This window comes from Barbus barbus (assembly GCF_936440315.1).
Source record: "Barbus barbus genome assembly, chromosome: 37".
Classification (NCBI taxonomy): Eukaryota; Metazoa; Chordata; class Actinopteri; order Cypriniformes; family Cyprinidae; genus Barbus; species Barbus barbus.
In genome coordinates, this window is record NC_136715.1 from 27,257,480 (window position 1) to 27,274,212 (window position 16,733).

The 16,733-nt window shown below is 41.1% G+C and overlaps 1 protein-coding gene across 2 annotated transcripts in view; it reads right to left on the minus strand.

The window, feature by feature from the left end:
- Positions 1-3,902: 3,902 nt before the first annotated feature.
- LOC306856694 (isoleucine--tRNA ligase, cytoplasmic-like) overlaps positions 3,903-16,733 on the minus strand; it is an 83,594-nt gene continuing 70,763 nt past the window's right edge. For both annotated transcript variants that reach the window (XM_079396095.1, XM_079396094.1), the window contains exons 29-34: positions 15,357-15,533; positions 13,068-13,188; positions 12,759-12,884; positions 11,239-11,382; positions 7,976-8,128; positions 3,903-4,352 (exon numbers count right to left, since the gene is read on the minus strand). In XM_079396095.1, coding sequence (XP_079252221.1) covers positions 4,273-4,352; positions 7,976-8,128; positions 11,239-11,382; positions 12,759-12,884; positions 13,068-13,188; positions 15,357-15,533 — 801 coding nt within the window. In that variant the 3' untranslated portion in view covers positions 3,903-4,272. The remainder of the gene's footprint in view (positions 4,353-7,975; positions 8,129-11,238; positions 11,383-12,758; positions 12,885-13,067; positions 13,189-15,356; positions 15,534-16,733) is intronic.

Here is a 16,733-nt window from a genome sequence, read left to right on the forward strand (position 1 = left end):
TTGTGGCAAAACATGGAAATGATCTGTCGTTTTTATCCCATTGCTTACTATATTCATGTATTTGGCCAGTGTCTTGTTGGTTTTGGTTGTATTGCTGTTGTAAGACCTTTTGAAATAACTGAAATCATTTGGCAAATTGGCGTTTCCCTGAAAATAATTGCACACCTTAGAACGTTCGTCAGCCAATCAGATTCAAGCATTCAACGGCCCGTAGTATAAATATATTTATACCAATTCATATAGTTAATCAATTTCACACAAAGAGTGTCGTTTTTCCCCCAAAATTACCATGATTATAAATATGATAGATTTTTTACAACAGTTCAATAAACACAAAGTTAAATTAAGAGGCTTACGTTATAGACACCATATTTCCTGTTACCAACACAATAACAAACTTAGCAAAATATTGTCTAATTATCAATAAAATCCCAGAAAATATTGAGATATGTTTTGTCAATATTGCACAACCCTAGTTTTAAGACATTGTGAACAGAGCTGGAATCAACAGCAAACTTTTTCACGTCGATTCCCATTAACACCTTAGAGTCGTAGGTGCAGTCGGTCTCATTTTCTCTTGATGACCTTCACGAAATAAACTAAAAACACTCCGTAATTTCTGATCATCCAGATAAGAAGATGATATCGTTTGAAACTGGGAAGGGTTTACTTTTTATTTGGGTGTAGTCATAACAAAACAATGTGTTTTTGTAAAATAGAGAAAATAAACGGTGCGTTCTCAGCCGTCTCGGTCTCTGTCACCTCTCTTCACAGACACGTAAATAAAACAACATGAATCTCCACGAATACTTGCCTCAAAGATATGAGAAATATATGTATAGAAAGCTTGAAATGTCTGCAATCAAATGAAGTCAGTCATGTCCAAAACAAATATTCTCTGATGAATCTGTACACTGTAAAAAATGATAGCGATTTTAACGGTAAAAAACTGTGAAAATGCTACGGTAAAAACCTGTTACATGGTTAACGGAAAGTTCCTGTAAAATTTACAGGGAAAAACCGTAAACTGATGTTCCCAGAATTCCCTGCGTTCCATTTCAAATTCTGTTTGAATTTGCCGTTTTTTCTTTGAAATAACTATGTTTCTTCTTAGTTTTTTCTTATCAGTTATGTTTATTAGGGTTGTATGTTACATCTAATGTTGTTAAATTAATGTTTATAGCATATTTCAGTTTAAGGAGTCTCACCATGATGGTGTTTAGTGCTTGTGTGAATGACACTGTGCACCTTCTATATAGTCTTTTGTTTAAAAGATGCTTGTGATGGGCTTTGGCTCATCATGTGACTTTCTCATCATCATCTGCATTTGGTGGTTATCAGTGTATTTCGAAGGAACAAAACAGATTTCAGTACTTTTATAGGTTGGTATATTAAGATTATATCAGTTAAAGAAAGTACGGTATTTAACTGTAAATTTAAGTTAAAACCGTAAAACCTAAAACGTTGCTACCGTATTTGTTACGGCAGAATTCTGGCAACCACAGCTGCCAGTTTTTTACCGTAAATTTGACTGATTTTTTTTTACAGTGTATGAAAGCAACATGGGCTCCAGTTTTTCCTGTAATGTGATCATGCCCACAAGCGGCTGCTCTTTTAAATTCTAAACATCCATGTCAGACGCACAGAAATGTAAATGCCCACATCACCTCCGTAAACGAACTTGATGAGCTCTTCATGTTTATCTCGGCTACTTTTTGTTTTTTGAAGACGACGCGCTGAGAGGAATATCCCAGAATTTACCTCAGAATAAGAACTCGATGTGATCCGGTGGAGGATATCATTCTGATGAGTAAGATTACTTGCATCTGTTGTTATTTGTACATATTTTACTAGTTAGACATTTTCCAAACTAGGAGGCCCTTTGTCTCTCAGGAGTGAAGCACTAAATATTCATGGCCATTGTCACTCCCTCACGGATACGGGCATTCTATCACAAATCATGTCTTATAAAAGTTAAATCAATATATCGCTTTCTGTGAATGAGTGAACAGGAGGATTTTCACATCATTTTGTAGCAAAAACTGTAGTCTACCACATCCAGTTCTCAAAAGTCTTGTGAACAAATGTTCTTTATGTGTGTTATCACATATTATTGTAGCCCAGTTTGTACTGAATGCAATGCTATCAGACTTTAGCCATTACTTTGTTTTCAGGAGCATTTTTATCAGCATTTTTCGCTCAGATGACAATGGTATTAGACTGCCCTCAAGGGACCGTTCATTTTACATACAGGTGATTAACGAATATTTTTAAATCATCCACCAAATTATCACCACATCTCTACCATCTCTTGTAAGTTAATAACATCGCCACCTCAGTAAACTAGTAAAACATTAAACTGAGTTAAAGATGATAATATATTTTCACTTTAAAACAGAAATAACCAGCATCTTTTAAACTCATCAGTCCCCTCTGCATTGGATTATGGGAAATATTGCTTCAGCGAGTGTACATTCAAAATCAAAGTGCATTGTGGGTATAAAAGAGTGAACCAATATATGGAATTAAGTTGTTCGCTTAGAATTCGGACACCGCTACAAAATGACCGACACCCGATATAGTGAAAAGTGAAAGTGACATACGGTCAAGTGTGGTGACCCATACTCAGAATTTGTGAGTACGAACGCTTATCAGGCTCAACTAAACGCTGGATATTCAAATATGTGAAATATTTAAAGTTCCTGGCATAGAATCTTTCAAATACATCTGAGAGTTTCACAGACCAGTCTGTTATTGTGGTGACATTTCCACGCCCTGACGCTAAACGAAACAAACCATGATTGGTTGTTTGACATGTCGGTCAAACGGGCTCATGGGCTGGCCTTGGCCAATGAAAGCAGACATATATTCCAGACCTTCAGCCGTCAGTCTGAAGGTCTGGCTACGCAAGACTAGGGGTTCGGTGCTCAAGGGTGGAGAGAGCGCTGTACATTCACTCCCCCCACCTACAATTCCTGCTGGACCTGAGACTCGAACTCGCAACCTTTGGATTACGAATTCCCCACTATATAGTGCACTATAGAGGGAATAGGGAGCGGTTTTGGACACTGCTTTTGATTACTGGTTCCTTGGATTATTTCCCGTTTCCTGTGCTTGGTTCTTGTTTCCTTGGTTACTGTTTTCATGGTGTCTGATTTAGTTCACCTGAGTCTCATTTATTTCCTATGTGTATATTATATTCCCTCTGTATATTAAGCCCTAATGTTCCCGGAGTTCTTTGTCAGGTCTTGTTTGGAACATCATCTGTGTCATTATTTTTGTTCTTTGTTTTCTGAGGTACTTTGTGTTGATTTGTAGTCATCATATTTTCTAAGAAATCATCTGCCCCAGGGGCCAGCTGCATGAACTATTCTTAAAAAGAGTGTCATCTATTTTATGCCCCCTTCAAAACGGGTCATAACTTTAAACTCAGTTGAAAAAAGGGTAGATTAAATCTGAAATCTGAGACTGATAACCCCTTGGCTAACTGCTAGTTGGTCAAACTAGTCCTTTAAGACAGTCTTAACAGTTGCTGTCAGGATCTGACTTTGCTTTGTTTCTAAGTTCGCCTGCATTACATCCATGTATACTCTGCCATCATTTACTCATCCTCACGTTGTTCCAAATCCATTCGATTTTTGCTCATCTTTGAAACACAAATAAAGACACTTACAAACACATTTCAAATATATGTTTCAGCTCATCAGATATGGTGAACGAGGGTTCAAATGCGCTTGCTTGACCAGTGAAGTTCTGGATTCATTTGGATCACCTTTAGCAGATCTTAAACAGTTTGAAACATCAATGTTATGGTTCCATATTCTTTCAACCGAGGGACAGAAATCTTTCAGGTTTCATTAAAATATCCTCATTTGTCATTTGAAGATGAACGAGAGTGTTTTGGGTTTGGAACAACTTTATCAGCAGCACTGATCATGATTATGAAAGTATTCTTTTAAGAAACATTTCTATCGTGTCTGTTCTCGTGTGCATGGATACACATGCTGCAATGTCATTCTGAAGAGGATAAAGATAAATGAATATTTCAAAGGTTTTATTTGCATGTCAAGGTTTATTCAAAGCTTCCCCACAGAAACCCAGCTTCAGTTATAATCATCACTTACTCCCATCTAACGAGTCAATCAACACACATGAAGAGATTCCGAGAGTTTCCCTTTCCCATTACAAACACCAAACCCATGATCCCAAACAGATATGACGAGGAAGAGCTGCTGCTGCTGAGGATCTTCATTAGATGCAGGTCTGATCTGGTTAGGCTTCTGCTGTTGTAGGAAGAACTTTGACGTAGAGGGTCTTGGTGTTCAGAGTGTGCAGAGGGGACGCCTCCAGCTCTGAAACACAACCATAATCAATCAGACACCGCCAACAACTCAACACTAACAACTACTCATTTTCAACAATCACACACTGCATTTATATGACTCCTGAAGCAAACGTGAGCTCCTGCATTGCATGTTTGTCTGTCGAACACAGTGGCTAGGGTGCTCTGACGGCTCTCTCCAGCGTCTGTGCTCTGATGAAACGCTAGACAGACTCGTGTCGTCTCTGAGCAGAAGACCTGAGCACACAACGGCCATCTTGCTCTGTACGTCTGACAGCAGAGGCCTCTGGGATATGACCCACTTTCTTTAAGACACAGACAAACAAACAAACTCTCTTCTGATCTGCTGGGCTTCAGACGAACAGCATGAGTCTGATGTTCAAGGACGAGAAGGGTTCTGGCTCTGAGATGAGAAACGAAACGAGGACAAATGGGCACTGTGTCTTTTATATCCAGATGTTTTACTGAACACTGATGTGCCGAGGAAGACGACGAGGGATTGAGAGCAGCGCTTCTCACGGCCACAGGAAACCTGTGCTTGTCAGGGAATTTCTGAGACAACTTTGGTATTATATATTTAGCTTCCCACACACGGAGAACTAATAGAGAAACGGGGAAAGTGAATGTGAGTGCATGTGACTAAGTCAACCCCCAAAAACACACACACACACACACACACACACACACACACACACACACACACAGACTTTCTTTTAGGGGTGGGAGAAAAAAAATAGATTCTCTGATGCATTCTCTCTTCAATGATTCTGAATATTTCAGAATCGATTCTGAGCTTGGTTTTTCCCCCGCATATGGCTCGTGTGCATGCTAGAGATGTGGCGGGCTTCATTGCACAGAATTTGCGCTTTGAGACACGTGCGTATTGCTTGACAGTGTGTGCTTCCACCCACCGTGTTTTACTGTAGATATGCTTTCATTTATACCGTTTGGAATGCAGTACTATTAGATGCACGAAGCTCGCGCACTGACAGACTTTCACATGCACTTTGTGTTTGTTTGTCCTGAAGCTGACTAAAATGAGCCACTGCATTCACACTAAAGCTAAAGTTAAAGCTGCCACCGTCTATGATTTCATCAAACAGCAATAATGCAGAGGAAGGGTTAGCCATGTGCAGTAATATTGAAAACTGAGAATGTGATGCATTGTGATATTGAGTTGATAATGATAATTGTAACTGAATTGAATCGTGAAACCAAGACTCACACCCCTATTTTTAAGATGGCAGTACTGACACACACCGATCCCAACTATAAACAAAAAGCATAGAAACGGCAATTTTGGTTAAGATGTAAAGTTGTAAAGATGTATTTGCACAGCAGAAGAATTCATTGCGGAAAAAATGTAGGTCAAGAATTGTTTTGGAATCAGATTGTGACATGCCTGAAGATTCCCAGCACTACTTTCCATAGACTTCTATTACTTTTATAATGACTAAATTATATTATCGATCCCCTAACCCTTAACCTACCCCCCTTACAGAAAACCTGTTTGCATTCTTACACTTTCAGATGAACAGATTAACAGAACATTTAATGTTTTGTTATATTTAATTATTGTTTTATGTATTAAATAATTTCACTAATTATTGCTGAATTTACTGCTGTACGTTATGTTTATGCTTATGTTCATCCAGCTGTTGGGGATTTAATATTATATCTGGAATTGCATCTCATTCAGCGGCACAGAAATGCTGTGTTAGAGAATTCACCGATAAACAATTATTCATTCTCTCTTGCTGAATATATTACATAATCAGATTCAGACTGTGATGTGAAAGGGAAACGTGTCTAATCAGTTGAACGATTAATTGAAAATCAATGATGCAATTAATAATGCTTTTGAACACAACTCGGGCTGAACTGGTGAACGTTATCTTCATGTAACAGTGCTGAATTTGTTGAAATTGTTATTCAGTACATTTCTTGTCCTGTTATTCTAATTGAAAATCCAGTTGAATATGCAGTCCACTGACTCTGACCCTGATGACCTCAGAGATGCTCTGTTCTCCTCACGCGCTTCACCTCACCGTCTGAGTCTGAACACTGCGTAGAATTCATTTTGTCAATGTCAAAGTCCTGTGTCAATGTGCCTAGTTATCATATTTAGTTAACCTACTGTTTTCGTTTAGTCAAGTTTAAGTCAACTAAATGTCTGGGCATTTTAGGCTAGATTTAATCGATGAAAACTTTCACATTTTCATCATGCTGTATATAATGGTTAAACTCATAAAAATGATTTTGCTCAAAATTATAAATCACAATGATTTATAAATCATTTGAGAAATTTACTTTTGCATTTTAGGTAATGCACTTTCACCAGTAAGCAAAATCATTAGAATGTGAACTCATACACAAGATTAATTTGACCTCATCTAGTGTACTGATTATAAACTATTTATTATCGAAATTAATATCAGAGACTTAGATATGCGCCCTCTCTCTCTATGTTATGAAAACTGGTAAAACAATTCCAACTTGCTCTAGTGTTTCTCTATTAAAACAACAGCGGTTGAGTAAGTGTATTTATGCAGCAATCACAAACAATAGTTGAGATCAGACACAGACCGGCGGAATGACACTTTCATTAAAGCGGATCATCTCACATGGAGATTGCTAATCTCTATGCGTTTTCAGATCATCGACGGTGCTTCTGTAATAACGAGTGGTTGCCAGATTGCAAAAATGAAAGGAAGCACCAGAAAAATGTATCCTTTTAACAACGAAGCTCTGATTAGGGGATTTGAACTCTTGATATCTGGCAACCTCACACACAGCAGAGGCGTATACAGCAGACCGCAATGATATTTTGTCTCCTTTTTGATAAAAATCAAAAGGAGCTTTTGATCAAGTTTTTATTTTTAAATTTTTAGTCTCGTCTTTTATGGTCAACGATATTGCATGTTGATATAGTCAGTTATCATTTATTGATCAAATTGTTGTCTCGGCATCGTCTCATTTTAGTCATGGGAACAAAACTAGTCAACGAACATGGAATGAAAAATAAATAAAGTGCTGAAATACTGGGGTGTGGTTTATTGTATATGTGAAGGTATTGTAATATCGGTTTAATAACGGTACAATATATACCGTAAGAGGGACCGTATTTGCTCACTTCTGAGTGTTGTATGGTGATCACACTGACAGATCAATGAGAAGACTTCTGCCTAATCACAGTGTGCGAGAATATGAACTCAAGATTCCTCATATCTATACAAGCTCGGCTACAGACTGAAAACAGCAATCTCTGGTAACACTGTAAGATGACACTTACACGTTAAATGCGCTTTGTACAGTAATAACAGTTAATTATGATGAATTACAAGCAAGTCACTAACCCTAAACCAAACCCTAACCCTACAGTAAGTGCATGCAGTTGATTAATATTACTCAGTAATTGCTGTGTAACAAGGACAGAAGTACTGAGTAATATTAATTAACTACATTTACTTACTATATGGCTAGAGTTATCATTAGGGTTTGGCTTAGGGTTACTTGCATGTAATTATGCATAATTAATTGTTATTAAAATAGTAAGTACATGTAACAAGGACACCTTAAAATAAAGTGTTACCAAATAACATGTAAGTGAGTGACAGATGACGTGTTCCTCACCTTCTGTAAGCTCTTCATTCAGATACAGCACCAGTTTCCTTCCTCTCAGGCCGAAGACTTTAGCCGTTTCACGCAGCAGATCAGGGAAGTGTAAGGCGTTCTTCCCCGCTGGGTTCATTAAGAGTAGCGTGGCCACGTCTCCAGTCTGACACTCTACAGGACAAACACACATGCATGAACACACACTACTTCTGCGATAACACGCACTACCACCCCTGCTTTAACACTACCTCTCCTGAGACGACACGCACCACCACCGCGACGACACGCACCACCACCCCTGCGACGACACGCACCACCCCGCGACGACACGCACCACCACCGCGACGACACGCACCACCACCCCTGCGACGACACGCACCACCACCGCGACGACACGCACCACCACCGCGACGACACGCACCACCACCCCGCGACGACACGCACCACCACCGCGACGACACGCACCACCACCCCGCGACGACACGCACCACCCCGCGACGACACGCACCACCACCCCTGCGACGACACGCACCACCCCGCGACGACACGCACCACCACCCCTGCGACGACACGCACCACCACCCCTGCGACGACACGCACCACCACCCCGCGACGACACGCACCACCACCCCGCGACGACACGCACCACCACCCCGCGACGACACGCAACTACCACTGCGACGACACGCACCACCCCTCCTGCGACGACACGCACTACCCTTCCTAAGACGACACGCACCACCACTCCTGCGACAACACGCACTACCCCTGCGACAACACACACCATCATTGTGACAACACACACTACCCCTGCAATAACACTACTCCTGCGACAACACACACTATCACTGCGACGACACCGCACTATCACTGCGACGACACCGCACTATCACTACGACGACGCCGCACTACCCATGCGACGACACGAACTACCGCACCTGCGACGACACGCACCCCCACCACAGCGGTGACACGCACTACCACTGCGACGACACGCACCACCCCTCCTGCGACGACACGCACCACCACCCCTGCGACGACACGCACCACCCCGCGACGACACGCACCACCACCCCTGCGACGACACGCACCACCACCCCGCGACGACACGCACCACCACCCCGCGACGACACGCACCCCCCACCCCTGCGACAACACGCACCCCCCACCCCTGCGACGACACACACTACCACTGCGACGACACGCACCACCCCTCCTGCGACGACACGCACTACCCTTCCTAAGACGACACGCACCACCACTCCTGCGACAACACGCACTACCCCTGCGACAACACACACCATCATTGTGACAACACACACTACCCCTGCAATAACACTACTCCTGCGACAACACACACTATCACTGCGACGACACCGCACTATCACTGCGACGACACCGCACTATCACTACGACGACGCCGCACTACCCATGCGACGACACGAACTACCGCACCTGCGACGACACGCACCCCCACCACAGCGGTGACACGCACTACCACTGCGACGACACGCACCACCCCTCCTGCGACGACACGCACCACCACCCCTGCGACGACACGCACCACCCCGCGACGACACGCACCACCACCCCTGCGACGACACGCACCACCACCCCGCGACGACACGCACCACCACCCCGCGACGACACGCACCCCCCACCCCTGCGACAACACGCACCCCCCACCCCTGCGACGACACACACTACCACTGCGACGACACGCACCACCCCTCCTGCGACGACACGCACTACCCTTCCTAAGACGACACGCACCACCACTCCTGCGACAACACGCACTACCCCTGCGACAACACACACCATCATTGTGACAACACACACTACCCCTGCAATAACACTACTCCTGCGACAACACGCACTATCACTGCGACGACACCGCACTATCACTACGACGACACCACACTACCCATGCGACGACACGAACTACCGCACCTGCAACGACACGCACCCCCACCACAGCGATGACACGCACTACCACTGCGACGACACGCACCACCACCCCTGCGACGACACGCACCACCCCTCCTGCGACGACACGCACCACCCCTCCTGCGACGACACGCACTACCCTTCCTGCGACGACACGCACCACCACTCCTGCGACAACACGCACTACCCCTGCGACAACACACACCATCATTGTGACAACACACACTACCCCTGCAATAACACTACTCCTGCGACAACACGCACTATCACTGCGACGACACCGCACTATCACTACGACGACACCGCACTACCCATGCGACGACACGAACTACCGCACCTGCGACGACACGCACCCCCACCACAGCGATGACACGCACTACCACTGCGACGACACGCACCCCCACCACAGCGATGACACGCACTATCACTGCGACGACACCGCACTATCACTACGACGACACCGCACTACCCATGCGACGACACGAACTACCGCACCTGCGACGACACGCACCCCCACCACAGCGATGACACGCACTACCACTGCGACGACACGCACCCCCACCACAGCGATGACACGCACTACCACTGCGACGACACGCACCACCACCCCTGCGACGACACGCACTGCGACAACACACACCACTCCTGCGACAACACACTACCACCGCAACAACAGCACACTTCAAAACAGTTTTCCATTGTCTCTCTGTATTTGCATCCCCATTGTTAAACAAATTATCCTCATTGTTAAATAAATGATCCCAACACACAAAATCAATGTCACACATGGTTATGACCTGCCCCCAAATACCAATAATCAGTGTATTTTTAGACTTTTGTTTTGCTCGGCAAAGTTCAAAATAAACAGGCCCAGTCCGTAAGATGTAATGCTAACATGTTAGCACTTACAGGCAATTATTATTGAATATCATCTAATTATTATTTATAAGTCCCACTCACTTCTTCAGATCATTCCAAGCGCCTGATCAAACACATTATTAAACACCCACTTGAAGAATTAACCAAGTTCGTGAAGAGATCCTTCTTCAGGACACGTGATAAGTGTTTCAAAGCAGATTTAAAATAAAATAGACAGAAATGTAACACTCCATGGTCAGCTGCCTTCTAAGGGAGCATCTCAATTTAAATCATTTAAAATATAACTTTGTTTTATTAAATTTGTTGTGTTTTGGTTGTTTTAGTTATTTTGTTAAATAGGCCTATAGTTTTATTCATTTTATATGTATAGAGGAGTTTGTGTGTGTGAGTGAGTGAGTGAGTATGTATATGTATATATATAAAACGATGAGATGGGTGTGGCGAGTGAAACTCACCGGCTGGACTGGCGTTCATGAGCTGCAGGTTAACATACGGACACAGCAGAGAGTCGGAGCTGCTCATGTCTGCAGGACTCGAACCCGAGGTCACCGTCAGCGTTTTCCCGCTTAGGGACATTAGGTCAGTCTCAGCGTTCAGCGCTGAAAGAAACAAACACATGTGTGACTGAAGCACCTTCATGTTTCCCTTCAAACCCTTTCAAATATATCTACTAATATGGGAAGTCAAAATGAGTGTCAGAGGACCAACTCAATTCATCTAACGTGTGAAGAGCACTTCAAATGACTCAAATTATGGCATCGTGACAACACTATCTCCAAGTGTGGGAAAACTCAGATGAAGAGAACAAACACTAAACACACACACACACACACACAACTAAACACGGACCAATTCACGAATCAATGACCTGATTGAAAACACACTCCACTGCATCACTAAACTCCAAATAAAGAAAGAAATAAACAAATAAATGGCCAAATAAATAAACCTTGACCTAAATGAAACCACACCGTTACTCTTAATTAATGACAGAATTCATAAGCTGAATATGAGTGCACTAATTTAGAGAAAAGGTTAATAAAAACCTGGCTACCGCAACCTGTGGCTCTGCACATACATTATGAGTCAAAACTCCTGCTTTTCTAGTGCCAGTGATTTTACCGCAGTGCTACAGTATGTGCTACAGCTCGTTCACAGACTGAGTGAATGCTTTTCACCAGAACACAAAAGCCCAAATGTGTGATATAAAATAAACTATGTCAGAATGATTTTGGCTGAATGATCTCTTTAATTATTATTTAAATTATATTATTATAATTATGCTGTATCCACTTTTAAAATCTGTTTACTGTCGTAAATTACAAATGTATTGTAAAACATTTATTTGATGACTGCAATTTACAATTTTAATATTTAAGACTTAAATTCTTGACTTTAAATCATTCAAATCGTCAAGCTTTAACTGTGGTGAAACACTGGTGAAAGGCTGTAATCATCCATGTACAAAAGTGCAGGAAACGATGTGAATTTGTAAATAAACTGAACCCAGCATGCATTGCGTTCTCAAATGAGTGTTAAAAATCGCAGAACACTCACAGATGGAGTTGACTGCATTTACTGTGATCGTTCTGAGACGCTCACTACAGCAAATCATCTCGCGATTTTATCACTCTTATATCATCTTTTCATGTTTTTCTGCAAATTAGAATAAAAAGAGAACTGAAAATAAAACAAAAATGTGAGGATGATCATGTTGTCCTGCGTGATTTGAGAGAGCGCCCTGAGCTTCAATCTGCCCATCTGTTGGAGTCACATGACCAATGACATTCATTTCCTTTTATTTGCTTGCAAATATGTCTAGCAATACAGCACTTTCTTTTAATTCCCAGTTTTAAATGAAAATTATCCCAAATTTTCAATGTTGCCTCAGACTTCTGGACCGCACGTTGTATCTGTCACTGAAAGTGTCTAATCCATTCTGGGAGTTTTTGAGTCTGGAGGGGATGTTTCTCACCTGTCTTCCCATTGAATATGGTCAAAGGTGCACCGTTGAGTCCAAACACGCTACAGCAAACCGTCTTGAGCCGCTCCACGTCCAGTATGTCATCACCCTTGGGGTTCTCCAGCAGAATGACACCCTCTGAGAGAAGCAGGAATGGAGAAGAGTAAACATGGCTCTGAGAGAACAACATGTGTTTAGAGCAGAAACACTCTCAATTACATGTGTCCCTCTCATCACAGAGGTACATCAATGATTGCTTACAAACACATCCGCTCACAACAGCGTACTTGTGATCGAGTCTGAACACCAGCGGTGACGTACCTTGCTGTTTGTCCTTGAGCGTGACTCTGAGGTTGACGTAAGCGCAGGCCGCGGTGGTCAGAATTGCTCTGGAGACGGAGGACCCTCGCACGATAGTTAACTCCAGATCCGAGCCTTTCAGCTGTAACACAAATAATCACAACCCTGACCCAGTGCACAACATATCCTTCTGAGGATGACTTGCTAACACAGCACAACATGCATGGAGTGCTCTTTTCTTAAGGGGGTCGTTAACCAGAAATGAAAAATCTGCTGTTCATTTGCCTGAGGCTCTGGATTACAGGTAATAAAGTTGTAAGTAACGCTGAGTTTCTTGCACAGACCAATCGTTTCGCTTCGTAAGACCTCGATATATTTCCAGGAGCCACAGGTTAATTTTAATGTTAATTTAAGGCCTGCACAAATACAATTAATACCATATGAGCTATCTGTAGTAACATATTCAACTGTAAAATGACTGTAAAAAGCACGATTTTCAGTTCAGATACAAGTTCTCACAAAAAAACTAAATGTTTTATAAAATGATACACTTTACATTTCAGCCTTTAAACAATTTAAGAAAATGGATGTATTAAAAGTATTAATTATTATATTAGTTTATACATTTACATTTAGTCATTGAGCAGATGCTTTTATCCAAAGCGACTAACAAATGAGGACAATGGAATAATCAAAATCCACAAAAGAGCAATGATATGCAAGTGCTATGACACGTCTCGGCCAGCCTAATGCAGTTCGCATAGCAAGTTTATTTATTTTTTATTTTTTTACTTTTTATGGCCCTTAAATTTGATACAACTAAATTTAAGACTTTTTAAGACTTTAAGGACCCGCAGTAACCCTACTGTATATGTTTTTTGATTCTCAGAGTGACCGTAGCCACTGACTTGCATATTAACAATCACCAGAGACCACAGTTCCAGCTAAAAATCTTCCTTACTCTTGTACTGAAGAAACAAAGCCACCTACATCTCAGATGGCCTGATGGCGAGTAAATGAACAGCAGATTTTCCTTTCAGGGTGAACGATCCCTTTAACACATTTTATTCAAAAATACATTTGATGTATTTTAGAGTATAGGGTTTAAAATATGAGAAGAAAAATATAATTTGTTAATATGCCCAGATCCACTAAGCCACAAGTTGAATACAGTTGTGCAAACCGTGACAAATAAACCCAAAGGTCTAGCCATGCACTCATGCCATCCTTTTAGGGCCGTTAAAAATAACGTATCAATCAATATTGTGTCAGATGATCTGCCTATACATGACAGATTTTGTGTGTGCTTTAGTATGTTTGTGTTGCATGATTTGCCAGTCTACTAGCACATATATTCAGTGGTGTATTTAGTATCATGAGCTGGGATGGAACTGAAAACGTTATTTTGTATTTTTACATACACTATGTGGTAACTAAACAAGCACAAAAAACATTTTAAAATTCATTAGCTGGCAACCTTGTGATATTCTACACAGCCGCACACATGACATGAAGACACATGTATTTATCATGGCCAAGAATTAAGTTCTAATTAGTTCCAACAAGTTTTTTATTTATTTATTTATTTTTTTGCACATCATGCATGGGGCTTATTATTATTTAGCTCATTTTGTGTGTAAAAAGTGCAACAATGCAATGATTAGAGAATTTAGAAATTGCTTGTAATTACTATAATAACAATAAACTGATAATAATGTACTATAAACATGAATAAACAAGGTATTACAGAGAAATCTCAAAACGCATGCAACACTGAGGAAAACAGTTGCACTCTGAATTAAACCAGGAGTGTTCATACAGCTGAGCTTTCTGTGTCATTTATATTCTTGTGTCTTGATTGGAGTTATTCATTATTTCCTTCACTAATTGCCATGTGATTGTGGAACATTTGGAGAATGAATCTAGAAATGCAGTCAGAAAACATGTCAAAATATGTGCCTTGACTTGTGATGATAATTCAAGTGTATACACCATTAAGTGTTCATTAGCACTTATCTTCCCGAGCAAAACAGATTTCATGCTAATTTTAATTAGCAGTGAAGCAAATATTCCCGTTACATACAAACCTTCTACTGTTACTTAGGTCTGTTTGTGTTAGTCTGCATCAAGTCATGCATGATGCTTTCTCCATGTTTAATCTATAAAGAATTGTAAAGCATATTCATATATGCAGGCTGGTATCAGTAGATATCAGATGTTGGTATTAGCAGGAAACAGTGCAGACTCAGAGTGACAGTGGATCAGTATCTGTGCATCTCTAAATGAGTTCAGCATCAGTCCGTGCGTCACCTGTGTTTTCTCCTGGACGATCACGCTGGCATTCTGGGACACTGGATAGGGCTTGAGAGGAGCTTTAGTCGTGGCAAAGATGAAGTCCGTGTGTGCTTGGATGACTTTATCCAGGTATTCCCCCGCCGGCTGACTGCTGTAATACACAGTGATCTCATCTAATGGGACCAGATGACCCTGAGATGACATGTGTGACACATTAAGACATACGCCGGAGTACAGGAAAACAAATGGCTTGATTTTACCCAGTCCCTAATATTATTTGATTTTAAAAACATACAGTAATATTTTTGAATATTACAGGTTAAAAATGGCTGTTTTCTATGTGAATATCTGTTAAAATGTCATTGATTGATGTGATCACATGTCACATGATCCTTCAGAAATCATTCTAGGCAAGGCAAAGTTTATTTATATAGCACAATTCATACGCAATGGTAATTAAAAAGTGCTTTACATATAAAAGGAATTAAAATAATCATAAAAAATAATCACCACAATAAAACAAGGAATGTAAAAACTTAAAAATGATTGAAAAACTGATTTAAAATGAATTAAAATAGTTAAGAATAAAAATGAGTATACATAAAATACAATGCAATCGGTTCGGACGCTCATTCAGTAAATGCACAGTTAAACAGATGAGTTTTGAGTCTGGATTTAAATGTTTTAGCTCATCTGATCTCTTCTGGAAGCTGGTTCCAACCGCGGGCCGCATAATAGCTCAAAGAAGGGCTGCACAAATATGACAAATCATAACTGCCGATTATTCCCTTGAGATTGTAATTGCGATTATTAATAATGATTATTTTGAATAGATTCATGACATTGTTTGAAGCTGCATGCCATATTTTTATATAAAATATATATTTAAAATAAGGCTGAAAACACTCTTCCTGAACCTCTATTGTTTTTCTATAGCATTGAGCCTCAAATGTCAACTATACATTGGTTTGGTTTCTTCTTTAAACAGAAAAAGGTAAAATGATGCATGATATATAATGATAAAACTAAAAGAAAAAAAAAAGAAAAAGTGGTTTACTAAAGCTATACATTTAATTTACAATTAAACAGACAAAATTTCAAATTACAGTAACATTTTACAGTACAACTTATATTATAAGGGCTCCAGACTAACATTGGCGAGCAGTGGCACCAGCACCTAACTTGGTAGCATTGAACGTAATATTACAAGTTTTGTGTCTTAGAAATACACATTAGAAGAGGAGCTGGAGTTCAGAGAAGCAGGAGCTTGAGTTGGGATGCAGATGTACATTTGACAGTACCGTGGTGAAAACTGTAACAGCCTCATCTTTTATACATTACCAAAAGTACAGCACCTCATTACCATGGTAAAAAAGTAGCCTAACTATATGG